This window comes from Callospermophilus lateralis, chromosome 3 (assembly GCF_048772815.1).
Source record: "Callospermophilus lateralis isolate mCalLat2 chromosome 3, mCalLat2.hap1, whole genome shotgun sequence".
Classification (NCBI taxonomy): Eukaryota; Metazoa; Chordata; class Mammalia; order Rodentia; family Sciuridae; genus Callospermophilus; species Callospermophilus lateralis.
The window spans coordinates 62,080,007-62,098,801 of record NC_135307.1 but is presented as its reverse complement, the minus strand read 5'-3'; the positions used below and the strand labels follow the sequence as shown (position 1 = coordinate 62,098,801).

The window sequence follows — 18,795 nt, the reverse complement described above, 5'->3', positions numbered from 1 at the left end:
AGGGACAGTTGGAAGCTAAGTTCTGGCCACTTGCAACAACCCAATAAGATCAGAATGCCTGGGTGTCTAGAATAGAAATTTCCAGCACAATGGCCAGGAAGAGACTTATTCATATCATTGAAATGGATAGGTGGATGGATGATGTCTAGCTTCTCTTTGAGCTAAAAAGTATCATGATATGGTGGCTTAGAAAATTGAAGGCTAGGGCTGGGGATGTGGCTCAAGTGGTAGCACGCTCGCCTGGCATGCGTGCGGCCCGGGTTCGATTCTCAGCACCACATACAAACAAAGATGATGTGTCCACCGATAACTAAAAAATAAATATTAAAAAAATTCTATCTCTCTCTCTCTCCTCTCTCACTCTCTCTTAAAAAAAAAAGAAAAGAAAAGAAAAGAAAATTGAAGGCTAGCCCCAGATGACACAAATTTTCTAGGAAGGAGCCAGGCATGGTGGTGCATGCCTCTAATCCCAGAGACCCTGGTGAGTGAGGCAGGAGGACCTCATGTAGGCAAACTGAACCAGGCTTGCTTCTGCAGCAGTGCTTCTCAAATTTGAATATGCAATTCAAAACACCTGTGGCCTTACAAAAAAGCACTCTGATTGAGAAGGTCTGGGGTGGAGCCCCAGTTCTTCAGTCTCTTTTTTCCTATTATTGCTTCTTTTTTAGTTATACATGATATAGAATCTATTTTGATAAGTTATACAAGAATGAAATATATTTTATTCTAATAGGACCCATTCTTGTGGATGTACAAGATGGTGAGATTCATTGTGGTATGTTCATATATGTACCTAGGAAAATATGTCAGATTCATTCCACCATCTTTCCTAATCCTATCTCTGCTCCCTTCCTTCATTCCCCTTTGTCCAGTCTACTGTTCTATTCTCCCTGCCCGCTTCCCCATTCTTCCCAGGTGATGCCAATGCTGTTGGTCTGTGGCCCATACTCTGAAGTGGAAAATTCTAGAGCAGTGCTACCTAATAGAACTTTCTGTGATGATGGGAATGTTCTAGATTTTTGCTGTCCAATATGGTGGGCTCCAGCCCACATGTGACTCCTAAACACCATGTGTCATTGAATATTTAGTTTTATTTAGATTTAATGAAATTTAGGCACATGTGGCTCATGACTACTGAATTAGAAAGCACAGTTCTACAACAGTGGTTTTCAAACTTAAATGAAATCAGAATCAGCTGAAAAAATTGGATAAAACCAAGATTGAGGATCCCACCCTCAGAAAATCCAATACTAGTCTTGTTGGCCCAGGTACCATACTTTGAGCACCTCTGCTGTAGAACAAGCACAATCCAAAGATGCGCTAAGCTTTAGAATGAGCACAAGGTCTGTTGTCTCTGAACAAACTTCCATCTACCCTCAGTGCCAGCAGGACCCACCAGATCCAAATGAGGTGAGTTCTCTCCCTATAGGCCTTATGGGCATGATGGGTAGTGATTCAAAAGGCTGGTGGTGGGACACTCCAGGAGGGCCCTTTTAAAAAATCCCATTTCCCATTGATTCCCAAGAAGCAACAAAACATACTGGTTAAAATCATGTACTATTTAGTCAGACTAACTGGATCCAAGCAAGCTCTTCCCAGCACCTGCTATGTGACCTTGGGCAATTGCTTTCAACTCAGGGCCTCAATTTTATCATCTGTCAAATGGGAATAATGGTACCTACCTCATAGAGACCTTATAAGAATTAAGGACTTAAAACAGTTATTGAACAGTGCAAGGGCCCAGTATACATTAGCTCTTGTCATCCCTTCAATCCCAGGCTTAGCAAATTGATCCCTTCTGCTGTATATTTTGTTCTCCCTGCAAGTTCTTTTTGAACAAACAGATGCTCCTAGTAGGCACGTTCTACCTACTCTAGTATTTTTCTAAGGGCTCAGGAGGCCTCTGAGTTCTGCTGGGGTTTCCCTCCAGAGTATCCAAGGGCAGAAGAAAGGGACAAGGTAGGAATATACTCAGCAACTTCCCACATTCTTCGTCCTCACTCCCCGCTGCCAAGCAGCCTACTGTTGAGCACCTCTGTGTCCATGTACATCCAGGATGAGGAGACTTCTGCAAACCCAGCCCTGAAACTAACCTCCAGGCAGGTGTCTGCAGGGCCAGGGGCCAGGAAAAGAGATGGGATATTTGCTCAGGATCCACCTCTCTCTTTCTGCTCCAATATCTACTCCTACAGTGGGCCCACTGTGCATTGAGAAGGAGATCTGGGCCAAACCCAACCAGGGATGTGTATTATCACTCTCCCTGGTTGGGTCTGGCCCAGATCTACTTTCTAATTCCATGTGGCCATATCAGAGATGGCTGTGTATCCCAGAATTCCTGCTAGGTGCCACCACATCCTGCAGCCCCAGAGCCCCTTAGAACAGTGGTTCTCCCAGATTCTCTCCTACTTGATACTGCTAAGGGTGCTCTCACAGGATCTGAGTATCACCAGGACAGAAGCACACCCTCTTTTACCTCACAGAGATATGGAAATTATTTAAAAAAAACAACAACATTATATCAGAAAGCTACCTTCGTCATCATTTAAGAAGTCAAAACAAAATGTCCAAAATTATTATCAGGCGTCAACTTTATTGCCAAACAAGGTAATTTGGTAAACAAGGTAATCTTTTTCCCACCCTTACCATCCCAGACAACTCCCAGGGGAACCATTATTCCAAAGCACCTTCCTTGGAATGTTGCCACACAGGGAAGGATACCCACAACCCCAGAAGGGCTATCATCTAAGCCTGGTGTCCACCAGTACTAACCCATTCCTTTCTTTACCACCTTTCCTAGTCAGATAATGGTATCCATGAATTGAGTGCTAGTTGCCAAGGACTGTGCCACTGTTTTCTAACCATTCACTGATTTAACAACTCCCTTAATTTTATAGATGTCTTAATTTTATAGATGACAAGGGGACATGTACAAGAGTACAGAATTGCTAGAATAAATGAAGACACTAGTTCCCTTGGCAATCTCCTTGCCTTGGTGTGGAGATCACATAAGCTGGATCTTCAGATCTTTATGAATGCCAGTCATTCTGTGACACCGAAAATTACTGTTTTCACACTGACAATTACTGTTCTCGATTGTCAACATTTGGGTACCTAAATCCCATTTCCCAGCCAATCTCTCACACTAAGTGAGAGAACATGCTGGGAAAGTCAAGTGTAGTGGCAACGTGAAAATCCTTTATCACTTGTGAGGCTCAGTGATGGATTTGGGACATGCAGACACCATGTTTATTAGGTTTGGGCCTAATACAGCCTTCCAGTGGAAGCCTTCAGCCTGCTGGAGGTACATGGAATCAATGGACCCCCACCAAAGAGCAGCTCAGTTTTTCTAGAGCTTACCCTTCCCTGGAAGACTGAGATGACTATGAAATGATGATGCTGGGGTCGGTAGGAGCGTGGGCATGCGCATACATGCTTAGACATGGAAGATGTAAATCATCTTTCTGATAGTCCTGTGAACTGTGCAAGTATCTGAGGCAAAAACGTGTTATTGATACCGTGTCAGTGGAGAGGAAGTAAGACATAAGCACTTCAAAATGACAACTAATTTAAATGGGACTAGGTTTTGGTGCTCATGAAGGACATGACTGTGTGTCATATGTGGAGAACTACTAACCCTGCCAAGGATGTTTTCTGTGTTCCTCAGAAGGAAACCATCCCCATCCCATATCCTAATACCTGCTACTAATTCTAGCTTCTGTCCCATCCCCATTTGGGTTTCCTATTGGAAACCAAAGCAGCATCAGGAATAGAAGTGAAGGGTGGGGGGCTTGCTGGGGAGATGTTGGGCAGAGAGGGGGTACATGTAGAGAGGACACCAGAGAACTCCATGAAACAGCACAGACTGAGTCAATGAGGTGCTCTCCTATAAAGACACACTGAACCAAAATGTGACTAAGTGTCACACTCAGGCCACAGGAGACACTCACATTCAAATGTGCCACATTAAAAGATGAAACAACATTTCTAGAATCAAGAGTTGTCTGCTGCTGGGTCCCTGAAAGCTCCTTTCCAGGCTGTGCCAAGAAATACCAAGTTTCCCTGTGCTCCTCTAGGACAGGCAGGGTGGAGGTGGAGTCACACGGCAGGCCGCGGAAGTAGGTCTACACAGCAACCTCTGTGTAGCGTCAATGACTTAGAAGCCTTAAGAAGTGGGATGTTCTAATTTGTTGGGACATTTCAATGGGAAATGCTTCTGAAATGTTGACTTTTTTCTCTTGGTAAGAGCAGCTGTTGACTGATTGGGCAATACCCTGTTTGGTGAACTGGGACTCTGCCTGGCCTGAGGCTGTTTTCTAGGTCCAGGATCATTATTTGTGCTTGTCTCTAAAAGGCATGATAGATAATACTTACTTTCCCTGCCCCCCCCACTGTAATTCAAAGCTGTTTAAGTACATGACATTACAAATTTGACCTGATTAACCAAGGCTCCTCTGAAGGAAAAGAGAGCAACAGTGATTAGACATGGTTGATTGGCAGATGGCTTGTCCCCAGGAGACTGAAAGAGCTTGAAGTGAGTGCCTCCAGGGACCAACAGGTCTGCCTGATAGCCACCAGGTGGGAAGGACACCAGGTGGGAAGGTGGTAAACCCAATGGGGAAACAGACATCTGCTATGGCATTGCAGCACAAATGATCCCCAGGGTCAATGATCAGAAAGTTTCTATTCACCAGCATCAAGAGCAGTGCCTTGGCCAGGTGCAGTGGCGCACACCTGTAATCCTACCTACTCTGGAGGCTTAGGTAGGAGGATGGCAAGTTTGAAGCCCAGGTTGGCAGCTAAATGAGATCCTGTCTCAAAATAAAAAATAAATAAATAAATAAAGCTGGGCACCGTGGCACACACCTGTAATCCCAGTGGCTTGGGAGGCTGAGGCAGGAGGATCACAAGTTCAAAGCCAGCCTCAGTGAAAGCAAGGCACTAAGCAACTCAGTGAGACCCTGTCTCTCAATAAGATACAAAATAGAGCTGGGGATGTGGCTCAGTGCCCGGGTACCAGTACCAAAATAAATTTAAAAAAAATAAACAAAGTTTGGTGTAGTGGTGCATGCCTGTAATCCCAGACACTCAGGAAGCTAAGGCAGGAGGATCGAAAGTCCAAGACCAATCTCAACAATTTAGGCCCTAAGCATCTTAGGAAGACCCTGTCAAAATAAAAATTTTTAAAAAGGGCTTGGAGGGGCTGGGCTTGTGGCTCAGCAGTAGAGCGCTCCCCTAGCACCGGCGGGACCCGGGTGTATCCTCAGCACCACATAAAAATAAAGGCATTGTGTTGTGTCCATCTACATCTAAAAAATAAATGTTTAAAAGGGGGGGTGCTGGGAGTGTTGCTAAGTGGTTAAGCACCCCTGAGTTCAAACCTCAGTACCAAAAAATAAAAAGGGATGGGGTATAGCTCAATGGTAGAGCATCTTCCTAGCATGTGTGATAGGTTCAATCTCCAGCACTACAGGGAAAAAAAAAAAAAAAAGGAAAGAAAGGAGATGGAGATGTAGAACACTTGCCTGGCAGTGTTTAAAGGAGAGGAGTTAAGAGGCAGACTTTACAGAATGACCTGACACTAACTGTATTCTTCTTCTTTTTTTTGTACCAAGGATTGAACTCGGGGTCACTCGACCACTGAGCCACATCCCCAGCCCTATTTTGTATTTTATTGAGAGACAGGTTCTCACTGAGTTGCTTAGTGCCTGGTTTTTGCTGAGGCTGGCTTTGAACTCGCCATTCTCCTGCCTCAGCCTCCTGAGCCACTGGGATTACAGGTGTGCGCCACTGCACCCAGCCAAACTGAATCCTCATTGCTTCAGCTTGAGTAAGGTTTGCCCCCAAAAGTTTGTGTGTTGGAACCTTGGTCCCCAGTGTGATGATGCTGAGGTGAAGGAGCCCTTAAGAGGTGGGGCCTAAAGGAAAGTAATCAGTCATCAGGTCTCTGCCCTCATGAGTGAACTAGTGCTGGTCTTGCAGAATGCATTGGGTCTTGTAGGAATGGACTGGGAGGGGAGGAATCATGATCCCCATTCTGTAGGTAGGGAAAACCAAGGCATAGAAAGTGATTTATCCAAAGTTGCATAATACGTCAGAAAACAAACTGGGTTAAGGGAGGGTCAGGTAGAACCATTCATGTACCTTTCCAAAATACCACATCTGGCTCCTCCCCAGTTTCCTGCTTCTTGTCTTGCCATGTGACCTCTCTCATGAGCCTCTACCATGGAATGTCATTATCCACCAAGTCCTCACCAGAAGCCAGATGCTGGTACCTCCACATCCGTGAGCTAAATAAACCCTTTATTTACAAATTACCCAGCCCCGGGTATCTTGTTTTAGCAACACAAAATGGACTAAGAAATTCACCTATCTTCACCACCCTACAGACTCTTCGCTGTTGGCAAATCCTCCTTACTGCCCTGTTGAAAGCCCAGGATCTCTGTGCTTACAAGGAATTTTCCATTTTCCTGTCCAGTTGTGATATGGGCATTGGTCACTGCATGAGCAGGACATTGGACTAATTTCACCAATGATTTCATCTTAAATGGTTTTGTCCTGTTTCGCTGGTAACCAACCAAACTAAAGCTTCTTCCAACCCTTTCCATTCCTCCTCCCACCCCCCAACTCCTTCACATTCTCTCTTTTTTGAACAAGGTAAATGTGAAGGTCTGTGGCCACTTCAAGGCTACAATCCCTTGGATACTAAGAAAACTTCCAGCATGGCACTTTCTGCCCAGTTCTGGACACTTGTTAGAATCCTGTACTGCCCAGTAGAATATACATCAGGGGATTGTTTCCTACCCACCATCCATGCCCCCTCCAATGTTCTCTTGCCATATTTTAGAATACAAAACAATCTTTCCTCTCTGGCATCATTTCAAAGAAAAGAATATAAATTAAAGGCCCAACAGATTATAAAAACTGTTCCTCTTTAGAAAGTACCATGAACATTTCCCTAGAAAACAGAGGTGGGTCTATATTTTAGTGAATGGTCTGGAATTTGGAGAGACCGTTCCATATTGCCACTAGGTTTGGCTTCTAATTTTGCTTGAATTGTATTTAGCTATATGGATTTTTTTTTTTAAGAATTCAAAGGGGATTTTTGTCTTTAACGGTGATTCTTAGTGCAAATCTCCACGCCCCCCCTCTCATTTTAATACTGATAATTGAACCCAGGGGTGCTTAACCACTGAGCCACATCCCCAGCCCTTTTTATTTTGAGACAGGGTCTCACTAAGTTTCTTAGGGCCTAAGTTGCTGAGGCTGGTCTCAAACTTTCGATCCTCCTGCCTCAGCCTCTGAATCACTGAGATTACAGGTGTGCACCACCGTGTTGGGCACAAATCTCTCATGGTGACATTTGGGCCTGAGCCTTCACACCACATGTGACACTATCATCTGCAATGTGCCTTCCAAGGCCATTCCTTCTGTAATAGGTCACAGTTGCACATTATACTCTAATTATATTATGGTCACATGACCCTTACTGTTTATAGCAATTGTGCCTGCAGTTCTAGAGTGATAAAACTGTGAAGGTCATGTGGATTCTGATTCATCCTCACAGTGCTTGTGTGAAAGGGAGGGAAGGAATCATGATCCCCCTTTTGCAGATGAGGGAACCAAGGCATAGAAAGAAAGGTGATCTACCTGAAGTCACTCAGTAAGTCAGAAAACAAACTGGGCTCAGAACCAGGTAGGATCACCCATGTACATTAGTAACTTGTCAACAAAACAAAACAAAACCAGATTATCCCCTTATATGAAAGCACATACACTAAAGTAAGTGGTTTTGAGGCCACTTCAAAGTTCCACACTTTCTATGAAGGTTTCAGAAAACCTTTAGCAACTCAAGAACCACAAGGTAAGAACCAGAATCACATTAACTTTTTAGTTAAATGCTCTGACTCACAGACAATACCAATGATTACAATTCACTGACAACCTGGTTACCAACAAGGAGAAATTTGAAGGGAAAAATTCATCCATTCAAAAACTAAACCTCAGCACACAGCTCCTTTCCTGGCATCACCGTCTCAATTGAAACACCTAACCACTGTTTCCTTCCACATAATACGATACTTTTGTATTTGTTAGCAAGTAATGGGGTGGGGTGGTGGGTTGGCAAAGTACATGTGAGTGAGTGCATATGTAATCAGCCATTTTAGGGTCAGTTCTGCCCAGCAGAATATGCGTGAAAATGTCTAATGTAATAGTTCTCTACCCTGATTCCTTCTTCTTTTTTGGTAATTTCTTTATTTCCTGACTTTGAGTTAATGTAAAAAGTAGTTTACTTCCCACCTTCCCTGATGAAGGCAGAGTCAATGGATGGATATAGCAGGGGCAATTTCAGCTTCATGGAAGGAAAGCGCTCTGAGGGTTAAAATTGCCTGGTGATAACTGAGCCTTTTGGACCAGGGTGTGGCCTGGTATTGCAAGTACTTCCTGCCAGAGGCTAAAAGACCCTCTGTCCATGATGTACTGCCCCTTCCAATGCCAGGAATCCATATTCCCAGAAACAAACTAGGCTCACAGCAGTCCTCCTGCCTCCCAACTCCAGGTCAAGAAAGGCACAAAGATTCCAACAAATAATACTGAAGCCGCGCTTTGGATCCAGGAGACCATGAGGTACCAGAAGAGGAGTTCTGACGGCCTCATCTGGCAGTTAGGAAAGGTGAGGCACCAAGAGATAAATTAAATACTTTCAGTCATACTTGAGAAGCTACCAGAAATTTAAGGGAGAGACTCTCTTTTTCCTGGGAAGGGAGGGGGTGAGACTCTACTGACAATAGTGAGCACAACTTTCAACACAGAGACAAGTCTAGCTCTTCAGCCACCACAGGACAGCAGCCAAGGATACCATAATTGTCTTCAGAGTGGTGGAGCTGATTCCTTCACAGAGGGAATCCCTAACTGCAAACTCTGGGGCCCACCCTTGAGACTGCATCCAGGGCTGAAGATTTAGGCAAGAACGGCCTGGGCAGGCACATAAGGTAGCTCTGCTTAAGGCATGGCTGCTGTCTGCCAGGCATGGGCTTCACACTGGGAGGTGAGCATCAGACACCACTGCCCACCCCAAGTCATCCTGCAAGGAGCTTCATGGGTAGACAGTGCTGCCTGAGGAAACCACCACCTCCTGGGCCCAGGATTTCCATTAAAGCTTAACAGCATCACCAAACCAATCCATTTCCTGTGCCACTTGGGAGAATGAGAGAGAAAGAGACAAACTGATCATTATCTGCGGATGATTGTCTAACTGGAAAACCTAAGGGACTCAATTGAAAAAGTATCGGAGCTAATAATACAATTTGCTCTGGTGACGGATGGATTGATAGTCAAGCATACAAAACACCAATGATTTTCTGGTTCACTTTGTGCATGGCCTGACACTTTGGAAGTGCTGTGCTTTTCTGGCAGGCCTCCAAGCTTTGTGCAATGTGCCATATTTTGAAAGATGGAGGTAATCCTGATGCCCCTCAGCTGGTGCAACTGAAAGCCTTCTCAGACACCAGTATTAGACAGATGTCTTGGGCAACTGCGATTGAAGGGGTGTCCCCCTCCATGCTCTTGAGGGGTGAAGAGCTTCCTACGCAGCTACACTCTATTCCAACCCAAAAGACATAGGGAGGTTTGGCAAGGGTGGATGTAGGCAAAGACTGTGCCACGGCATCTCTAAACGAAGTAATTTTTTAAAAAAACAGTGCAGAATGAAAAGTTCCATGTCTGTCCTTTCATTGCTTCGTTGACCAGAAGCCTGGGGAGTTCATGGTGCTGGCCCTGGAGTTCCGCCCTGGGACTCTGTGCCAGTCTGGCCAGCGCAGCGCAGCAATCATTTGCGGTCGAGGCTGGCGTGTAGTTGGGCCTCCCGCACCATTCGGTCGAAGGAGCGTGTGTTGGTTTCCTCTCGCACCTTCTCACGCACGTGGAAGGAGGCGCGGGCTGTGGAGCGAGCACTTTCCAGCGCACTGCGTCGTTCCCGCGTCAGCTGCTCGCTGCGCTCCAGCTTCCGCCCGATTGCTTGGAGCAGTTCCCTCCGGCGGCAGTCTTCGTCTCTCTCTACCTTCTCCTTGTTAGCGCGCTGGGCCCGCTCTTTCTCCAACCGGGTCTGGCCTACGCGCCGGGCCTTTTGCTGCACTGCCTCTTCGGCCACCTGCGCGGCGTGCTGCAGCCGTCGTTCCCCGGCCCGAGCCAGGGCCTCCAGGTGAGCCTGATGTTCCCGCTCTTTGCGTTCCGCGGCCTCCTTGGCTCGCCGGCTTTGCAATTCCTCCTTCCGGGCCCTCTCCCTCAGCTCCCGGGTGCGCTGTTCCACTAATTGCTCATAGTTTTCCTGCGCGCGGCCCAAGCTGGCCTCCAGGGAGCTCCGCAGGCCCTCTCGCTCTTCATGCTGCTGCCGGGCTCGACCCCGCAACAACGCCTCGTGTCGCGCTCGCTCTGCACGACTCAACTCCCGCTTCTCGCGCTGCAGCTGGCCCTCCTGCCGCTGCTTGGCGCGGGCTGCTCGCTGGGCGCGCTCCCTGCGGACCTGTTCAGCCCGCTCGCGCCCTTCCTGCAGGCCCTCTTCCCGCTGCTTCAGGTTCTGTTCCTGCTGCAGCTTACGCAGCCGGTCCTCCCGAGCGGAGCGCTCCACCCGCTCCCGCCGCAGTAGGCCCTGGCGCTCAGCCAGCTCCCGCCGTCGTTCCTCGCTGCGTTCGCACTGCTGCTGTCGCCGTCGAGCTGCTTCACGCTCCTCGCGGCCCCGGCGGCCGCGTCGCTCCTCCACCTGCGCAGCCCAGGCCCGGCGGCCTTGCTCTAGGGCGCGCTGCTTCTCGCGCTCCTCCCGCTCCCGCCGCTGCTCCGCACGCACGCGCTGCTGCTCCCACTGGCCGTGGGCTGCGGCGCGCTGCTCCAGCAACAGGCGCTCCTCTTGGTGCCGCGCCAGCATGAGCGCAGCGATCTTCCGGTCCCGTTCTGGCACCCCGCGCAGGCCTCGCTCGGCGCGCACTTGGCGTACGATGCGCTCCACGTGCTGAGCAGTCTGCGGAGAGTGGCTCAGGTCGCCAAGGCTGAAGCTTCGGCCTGTAAGTGGAACCAGGGTAAGCGCCGAAGGACGGCCCAAAGGGTTGGAGACAGAGGACGCTGACCCTGCCGGGCAGCTGTTCCTGGCTGAGGCCCGGGGCGGCCAGCGAAGTTCTCGAAGGCTCTCCCCGCTGTAGGAGGAAGACGATGCACCGGACTCGGAGCTGAGAGCACCGTCACGCCGGCGGGACAGCGAGTCCAGCGAGTGGCTCTTTCTTCCTGTCCGAGAACCTGCGGGAGGAGGTTGGGTCCGAGCAGAGGAAGGACTGGGAGAGGCCTTGCGGGCGGCACGCGGTGCGGGTGACGCGGGGAGGCTGGTGCTGCTGCAACTGCTGCTGCTACCCGCGCTCTGAGCTGGGGCTGATGCTGAGGCCGCGGCGGCGGCTGCAGCCGCGGGGCCCAACGGCGTGAAGAGGCGCCGCTTCTCTTCGCGTACGATTCGCTCCCGCTCGGCCCGGCACTGCTGTAATTTGGAGCGCCGCTCCGCCTCGTACGCCTCGTACAGGCCAGTGGCCACCCGCATGGAGCGGCCAGGGGCCTCGCGCACTAGGTCAGCCAAGGCCCGTGGCAGTAGCTCCACGGGCTTGACAGCACAGCGGGCGCAGGCCTCTAGCGAGCGGGGGCTGGTCAGCACGTAGCGGCTGCCCTCAGCCTCGGGACAGTCGAAGTTGAAGAGGTCGAGGTGCAGCATCGGGGACTGCTCCCGTCGTCCTCCTTCTGCTGACCCAGGGACTTCTGCCTTGTGCGGCACCGCCGCGGAGGCCGAGGCAGAGGAGGCTGCGGGCTGCTGGGCGCCCTGGGCGTCAGGGGGCACAGACGCGGTGGCCCCGTCCCCTTCCGAGCCTCCGGGCTCGGCTCCCTCCTTCTCCTCTTCAGGCACCGGGTCCACCATGGCTGAGCCTCGTCCTTTGTTGGAGTCTCTGCGAATGACAAGGAGGGACATGGAGGAATACAGCTGAGAACTGTTTTCCCCTCCTCATCCATAATCACCCCTCCTAAATTAATCCGCTTTCAGATTAGGCTCAGAGGCCTGGTGGAACGTAAATCGTAAAACCGATGCCCTGAAAATCCAGGCTGGGGGGCGGGGGGAGAGAACTGGTCCTCAGAGCACCTCAATCTCCCTCGGCCCCGGAATGCGAGTCCTGTGGTTAGCCCCCCTGAGCATCTAGCCCTCTAGATGCATCCCCATTCTACTGCAAGTTAAAATGAAAAGATACTAGTGCGGGCAGCAGCCATCCGGGGAGGCGCTAGAGGATTCCCGGGCGGATTAGTGTATTTGTTTGTAGCTTAGGCGGGCTGCGGGGATGCAGCTTTGCAGGAACAAAAAAGGAAGAGGCCTGTTCATCCCAAAGTGCTTTGCTGCAAGGACCCCATTTGCCTCGGGAAGAAGTTTACATTTGATTTCCACTGCCAAAGGAGATCCGTGCACGGGGCCCAGGGGTGATGGAAGGATTGAAAGAAATCCCCAAAGACCCTTGCAGGAGGGTGATGGTTTCTTGCTCGTGTCTTTTGGGCAGGGCTTGCTAGGAACTCTGCCCGCCCCCTCCACCCCCAGTCCCCACGGGTGTTTACAGGAGATGCCGAACGCGCCTGCAGCCTCCCACATGCACCCAATCTCCTCCAAGTCTAATGTGCTAAAGGTATCTTCCACTCATCTGGGCTAGAACACCCGCCCCTTGATGCCCACCAGTTCTCCCACCGCATCTCCGCGGGTTGGGCTCCTTGAGCGCAGCGAGCCCAGCCGCGCCAGTGCCTGCCGCTTTGGGTTCCCAGATCGGTTCACTCACCCCACGTCCCGGGCTCCGGCCCCGCGCTGAGGGCTTTTGTTCGAAGCTCCGCTCTCGCTCGAGCCTCTTCAGTCTCTGCACTGGCGGGGTCGGGTTACTGCGGGCTGCAGCCACGAAAGGAGCCCCAGCTGCCGCCGCCTGCGCCTCTCCATGGGGTCCGCAAGCAGGGTGCAAACACCCCAGACACTACCTACACGCAGGAGGGGGAGTGCGACAAACTCTCCCTAAAATAAAGCAGCTCTGTTCCCTTTGCTCTCACTGATTCTTAAAAAAGGAAGCCGGGTTCCATCGCTGCTGCATCCATCTCCACCTCTACAACCGTGAAGGTACCGCAGGTTTTTCGCTGCCCCCCGGCGCCTCCTGGTGGACAAATAAGGGATAGTTTATTTGCTTAGAGGATGAAGAAATTAAAAAATGCAGCATCTATATACAATATGTATATATAATATTTATGTATACATGAATACTAAATAGACATCTATATGGATATATCACCAAGAAAACTAGGCTGAGTAGAGTGAGGGAATCACTCAGCTTATTTTTCAAGGGGATCCTGAGGAGCAAAGAAACTTGATAGGAATAATTGGGTGGACATGTGGCACCTGATCCAAACTGTAATTTTATTTTTAAAGAAAGACTAAGCATACTCATATGGATCTGAGGCAGGAAGAACATATGTGTCTAGTTAATGCAACATTTTATGACTTACTAGTTCCAGATATAAAATTAAAAGCAGTTAGAATCATTTCATGAGTGTTATGTTGAAATACCTTCTCCCCACCTCTTTTCCATTTTGAGTGGCACTGACCAGAAGAGAGGGATGGAAGAAATCCTTGAGGGAGGGGAGTCAAGGGAATATGAGGGGACAGAGCATCAGAGACCAGGTGAACTATGTTGTTAAAGAACTTTGACATAGTAAAGTAGGCTGTAAGGAGAAAATGAAGAATTTTAAGCAAGGAAATAACATGATTTGGGTAATATTTGAAGAACATGACTCTAGCAACAATAGGGAAGCCCAGTTATCTAGACACTGCATTTACCCAAGGCAGGGAGGATTGGGACCAGAAAGAGAGAGCAATGGTGGAGGAATGGGCCCTATGGGGAAGCCTATGGATTCTGGAAGCAGAGTCAAAGAATCAGCACTCAAGGACCACATGGATCTGGGGTGTTAAGACAGTAAAGGGGGCTGGGGATGTGGCTCAAGCGGTAGCGCGCTCGCCTGGCATGCGTGCGGCCCGGGTTCGATCCTCAGCACCACATACAAACGAAGATGTTGTGCCCGCCGATAACTAAAAAATAAATATTAAAATTCTCTCTCTCTGCCTCTCTCTACCTCTCTCTCTCTCTTTAAAAAAAAAAAAAAAAAAGACAGTAAAGGGTCAAGGCCGACTGCCTGGAACAAAAAGGTGGCTACATATGCCCCAGAGAGTGGATCCAACAGGGAGGTTTTCATTGGTGTGGGGGCCAAGGAAGGACAGGTTTCTTTTTCTACCACTTGATTGTGGGGCAGAGCTGCTCAACAGGTGGCTGGAGAGGTCGTGTCAAAAGGTCTAGACAGGAGCTAGAATTTAGAGTATCATCACCATATGCAAGATCCTAAACCAACAGTCTGAGATTTGCCAGGGAGGGCAGAAGAGAAGCTGGCAGGCAATGGTGCTGTTCTGGGAAAAATAGTCCATGAAGGAGGCCAAAAAGCAGAGGCAGGACAGTGGTCTAGTGTAAACTACCAGCAGAGCACTTCAGGAGAATGTGCCCTTGTGCTCAGTCCTCAGAGGTCCAGAAGGATTCCTACTAGAGTCAAATACCTATGGAAACTGTCAGTCTTTGGTGAAACTGGCAAAAGTAGCTTAGTATAGTACCCAAACCAGATACCACAGAGCAGGAAGTTGAGGTGCATGGGGGATGACAAAGAGAGAGTTACAGGTCCTTTTGACATTGGGTGATAGTGTTAGGAACTGTGAAGGGTTTATATATCCCACTTATATGCTAAAAAGTGAGCCTGCCACAGTCTATGTCACAGATGTTGGCAAAAGACACGAGATTCCTGGGTCAGAAACAACGGACCTTGTTACTCATGGCACAGTAGGCAACATGAAGTTCATGGTTTTGCTTCACAGGTCCCACAGGGCTTGTGGAGAGGTGAACCCAATTTGTACATGTCCTTACAAAATTACCGAGAACAGAAGCCTTATAAGACATGTAGAATGACTCCAAGGATTGCTCTCCGTGGAGAAAAGGAGCAATTGCTCACATGGCTGGTAAGAGGTGGGGCTGGGATTTGGACCTGGCTTTGTCTGATCCTGAATTGAACCCATAGATTTCATTTCCTCACAAAGCTGAGCATCTGGAGAGGTGTGGATTCAGGTGGAGATGAATGGGGTGGTCAAGTCAACCTCTCCAAGCCTGCATTTCCCCCTCTTTACATGGAATCCTATTAAGTTGCCTCCCTCAAAGATTAATCAAATCACCAGGAGCAGTGCACATGCCTGTAATCCCAGGATCTCAGGAGGCTGAGGCAGGAGGATTGTAAGTTCAAAGCCAGTTTCAGGAACTTAATGAGGCCCTAAGCAACTCAGCAAGATCCTGTGTCTAAATAAAATATAAAAAGGGTCAGGGATGTAGCCAGTGGTAAAGTGCCCCTAGGTTCAACCCCTGAAACAACAACAACAACAAAAAGATTAATTGAATCTATAAAAGAGCTATAAAAATGTTATCTTTCTCCTCAGTTTTCACATTTGTTAAATAGGGACAATTACATCTGCTTTGTAGGATTGTTGTCAGAACTAGAAAGACTATACAAAGTACCTAAACCAACACACTAAGCGGTGATAAAATACTTACCATTTAGATACCTTATCTTCCAGGCTTGGTTAGAACCAATTTGGAAACATCTATAATGTTTGCCAAGTTCTCAGGGGAAGCCCCTGAAATGTTCTACTCTTAATTATGGCATGATTCTTTGTCTGGGAAGGTCATAGAAGAGGGCATGAGAAGGAAGCCTTGAAACAGGACACAGCCCTAGCAGGCCACTTCAGCAGAGCTCGCTTGACAATCATGGGGTGCCACTGAATGGTTGGATACCCCATGCCTCTCATCCCTGCGTCCTATGGGCATTTCAGAGGATGGATTTCACATGAGTGAAGTTCTGACTTCCTACAAGTTGGAAGTCCTAGCTTGTCAAAGAGCAAGGGTGTTGTGTTATATCCAATTTCATTATGACACCCAGTAAAGAAAGCATCCCAGTTTGGGAATACCCACCTGCTCCTTATAAGTATAGTGGTGGACAATAATACCTGCCTTGTAGAAATGTGGGTTTCAGAGTCATTTATGGCTTCACCAGGCTGTGTGATTCCAGGAATTTTCTTAACATCTCTAAGTCTCATCTTTTAGACTTTAAGCAAGGAAGGCATAATATGGACTATTGTTTTGACTTGCATAGATCCTTATAATAATAATTTACCAGTTATGTTCTTAGTCCCTTTAACAAGTAGCTCATTAATTTAGACAAAAAAGCATTCAGTGTAGATGTTATCACTTCTATTTAAATTCCTTTTGCTCAGCCCCACCACCTGCCTCAGTTCTGTACTCATTCTCTACCAATATAATGCTATTGTCAGAAGAGAGGATTTTTATTTTTTTAGTACTAGGGCCTGAAGCCAGATGCACTTTACCATTGACCTACATCCCAAGACCTTTTTCTTTATTTTGAGACAGAATCTCACTAAATTACTGAAGCTGGCCTGGAAAATGTGATCCTCCTGCCTCAACCTCCCGAATCACTGGGATAACAGACCCGTGCCACTGAACCTGGCTGAATGGAGGTTTTTTATTTTTATTTATTTTTTTAATACATACAATATCTTTCTTTATTTTCATTTATTTATTTATTTTTATGTGGTGCTGAGGATCGAACCCAGTGCCTCACAAATGCGAGGTGGGCGCTCTACCACTGAGCTATAGCCCCAGCCCAGGTTTGTTTTTTAACTATAAAATTCTACATCACAGCTGATCATGGTTGTGCATGTCTGTAAGTTCCAGCTACTTGGGAGGCTGAGGTTGGAGGATCACTTGAGTCCAAGAGTTTGGGGCCAACCTGGGCAACATAGTGAGACCCTGTCTTAAAAAATATTTTAAAATCTATGCCAGGAGTTGGAAAAGTATGGTGTGGGGGCAATTCCACTGCCTATTTATATAAATCAAGTTTTATTGCAACGCAGCCATGGGTATTGGTTTATACATTGTCTGTTACTGCTTTTGCACAAAGGCCAATTTGAATAGTTTTGACAGAGACCTTGACTCACAAAGCTTAAACTACTTACTTTTGGGTTTTTTATAGAAAAGGTTTACAAACCCCTGTTCTTAAGAACAATAATAGCTTGTGTCAGCAATCATTTATTGCTTTCCAGCTCCAAATTCAGCTTGTAGTTTCCTGCTCTGGGAAATGTACTTTTAAGTATTTTCTGGGGGCCAGTGAGCCTATGTGAAGGCTTGCCAGTAGAGGGCACTGCGAGGAGGCTGCAGGAAGAAAGGGGCTTCGGTTCCCGGCACCGTGCGATAGGCCTTTTCTTGCTCCTTCTATATGTTTAGTGCTGCAGGTGTGTGGGGATATTCCATGGTACTCTGCTGAAGTTGCATGCCCAGAGTAGTCCTTTGGTGACCTCATCTGTTGACCACCTTCCTGCTCTGTCCTGAGGTTGACCCTGTGTACCGGCATTGTGTCTGTAGTGATGTTCTGACTCCCACACACTAGAGTCACCTGCAGCTTTGAACATGGTTTTCTGCTTCCCCAACACCTGTGGAGCTCTGCCCCGAGCAGACTTCTCTGCTACCCAGTAGACTGCAACCTCATTTTCCCCAAGGGGGTCTGAACCCTGATCTTGAGAAGGAATCTCCCCTTCCAAGTTCCTCCCTTGAACACTCTGCCTCAGGCTTAGGGAGGTTTAAGAATTCTCTTGATGCCTTTATATTACTCTCCTTTCATAGCTAAATACCTCTTTAAATAATCTTCCTCTGTTTAAATTACTGTGTGGTTTCTGTCTCCCCATTGGATCCAGACCAATATACAACTTAAAGTGTTGCCATTTCCGATTCTTGGGACTAAAGCTTTTAAGACAAAATCTAGGATACAAGTTAGTAGGTAAAGGGTAATATTTGTTAAAAATGAAGTGTTTTTCTCATACTTTAATTAAGTAATACACATTCATTAAAGTAGAAAATGAAGGGAAATTGGGGGGGGTGGAAATTACATCACCATAAGGCCCCCACTGTTAGATCTTAATCTGCTTTTGGCAGGAACTTGTAAACTGCAGGAGGACAGGTCCTGTCTGTGTCTGCTCATGATCCATTAGTGCTTGATATATAGTAGCCCTCCTGCTGAATGCCTCACAAGAGCAAGCAGAGGTCTGTGATCCCAGCAATTCCAGAGACTGAGGCAGAAGGATCACAAGTTCCAGGCCAGACTCAGCAATTTAGTGAGACCCTGTCTCAAAAAAATAAAAGGGCCTGGGGCTGTGGTTGTAGCTTAATGGTGGAACACTTGCCTAGTACGTGTGAGGCACTGGGTTTGATCCTCAGCACCACATAAAAATAAATAAATAAGGTGTTGTGTCCATCTACAACTTAAAAAAAGGGGGGGCTGAAGATATAGCTCAGCAGTAGAGCATGGTATTGGCACCAAAACAAACACGAAGACCAATGATACAGAGTAGAAGACACAATGACAAACCCACATAAATAGTAGTCATAGTAGACAAAGGCACCACAAACATACATTGGAGAAAAAAATAGCCTCTTCAACAAATAGTGCTGGGAAATCCATATGTAATAAAATGAAATGAAACACCTATCTCTCACCATGCACAAAACTCAAAGTGGATCAAGGATTTAGGCATTAGACCAGAGACCCTGTCCCTGCAAGAAGAAAATGTAGACCCAACTCTCCATCATGTTGGCTTAG

General features: G+C 47.8%; 1 protein-coding gene across 1 annotated transcript; it reads right to left on the bottom strand.

The window, feature by feature from the left end:
* Nucleotides 1-9,826: 9,826 nt before the first annotated feature.
* On the bottom strand, nucleotides 9,827-11,944 carry Ccdc177 (coiled-coil domain containing 177). Its single transcript, XM_076848304.2, has one exon. The coding sequence runs from the start codon at nucleotides 11,942-11,944 to the stop codon at nucleotides 9,827-9,829; it is 2,118 nt and encodes a 705-aa protein (XP_076704419.2).
* Between the last annotated feature and the right edge of the window lie 6,851 nt (nucleotides 11,945-18,795).

Excerpts from the sequence above, each read along its gene's own strand:
- Ccdc177 (XM_076848304.2), bottom strand. The coding sequence starts at position 11,944 with ATGGTGGACCCGGTGCCTGAAGAGGAGAAGGAGGGAGCCGAGCCCGGA.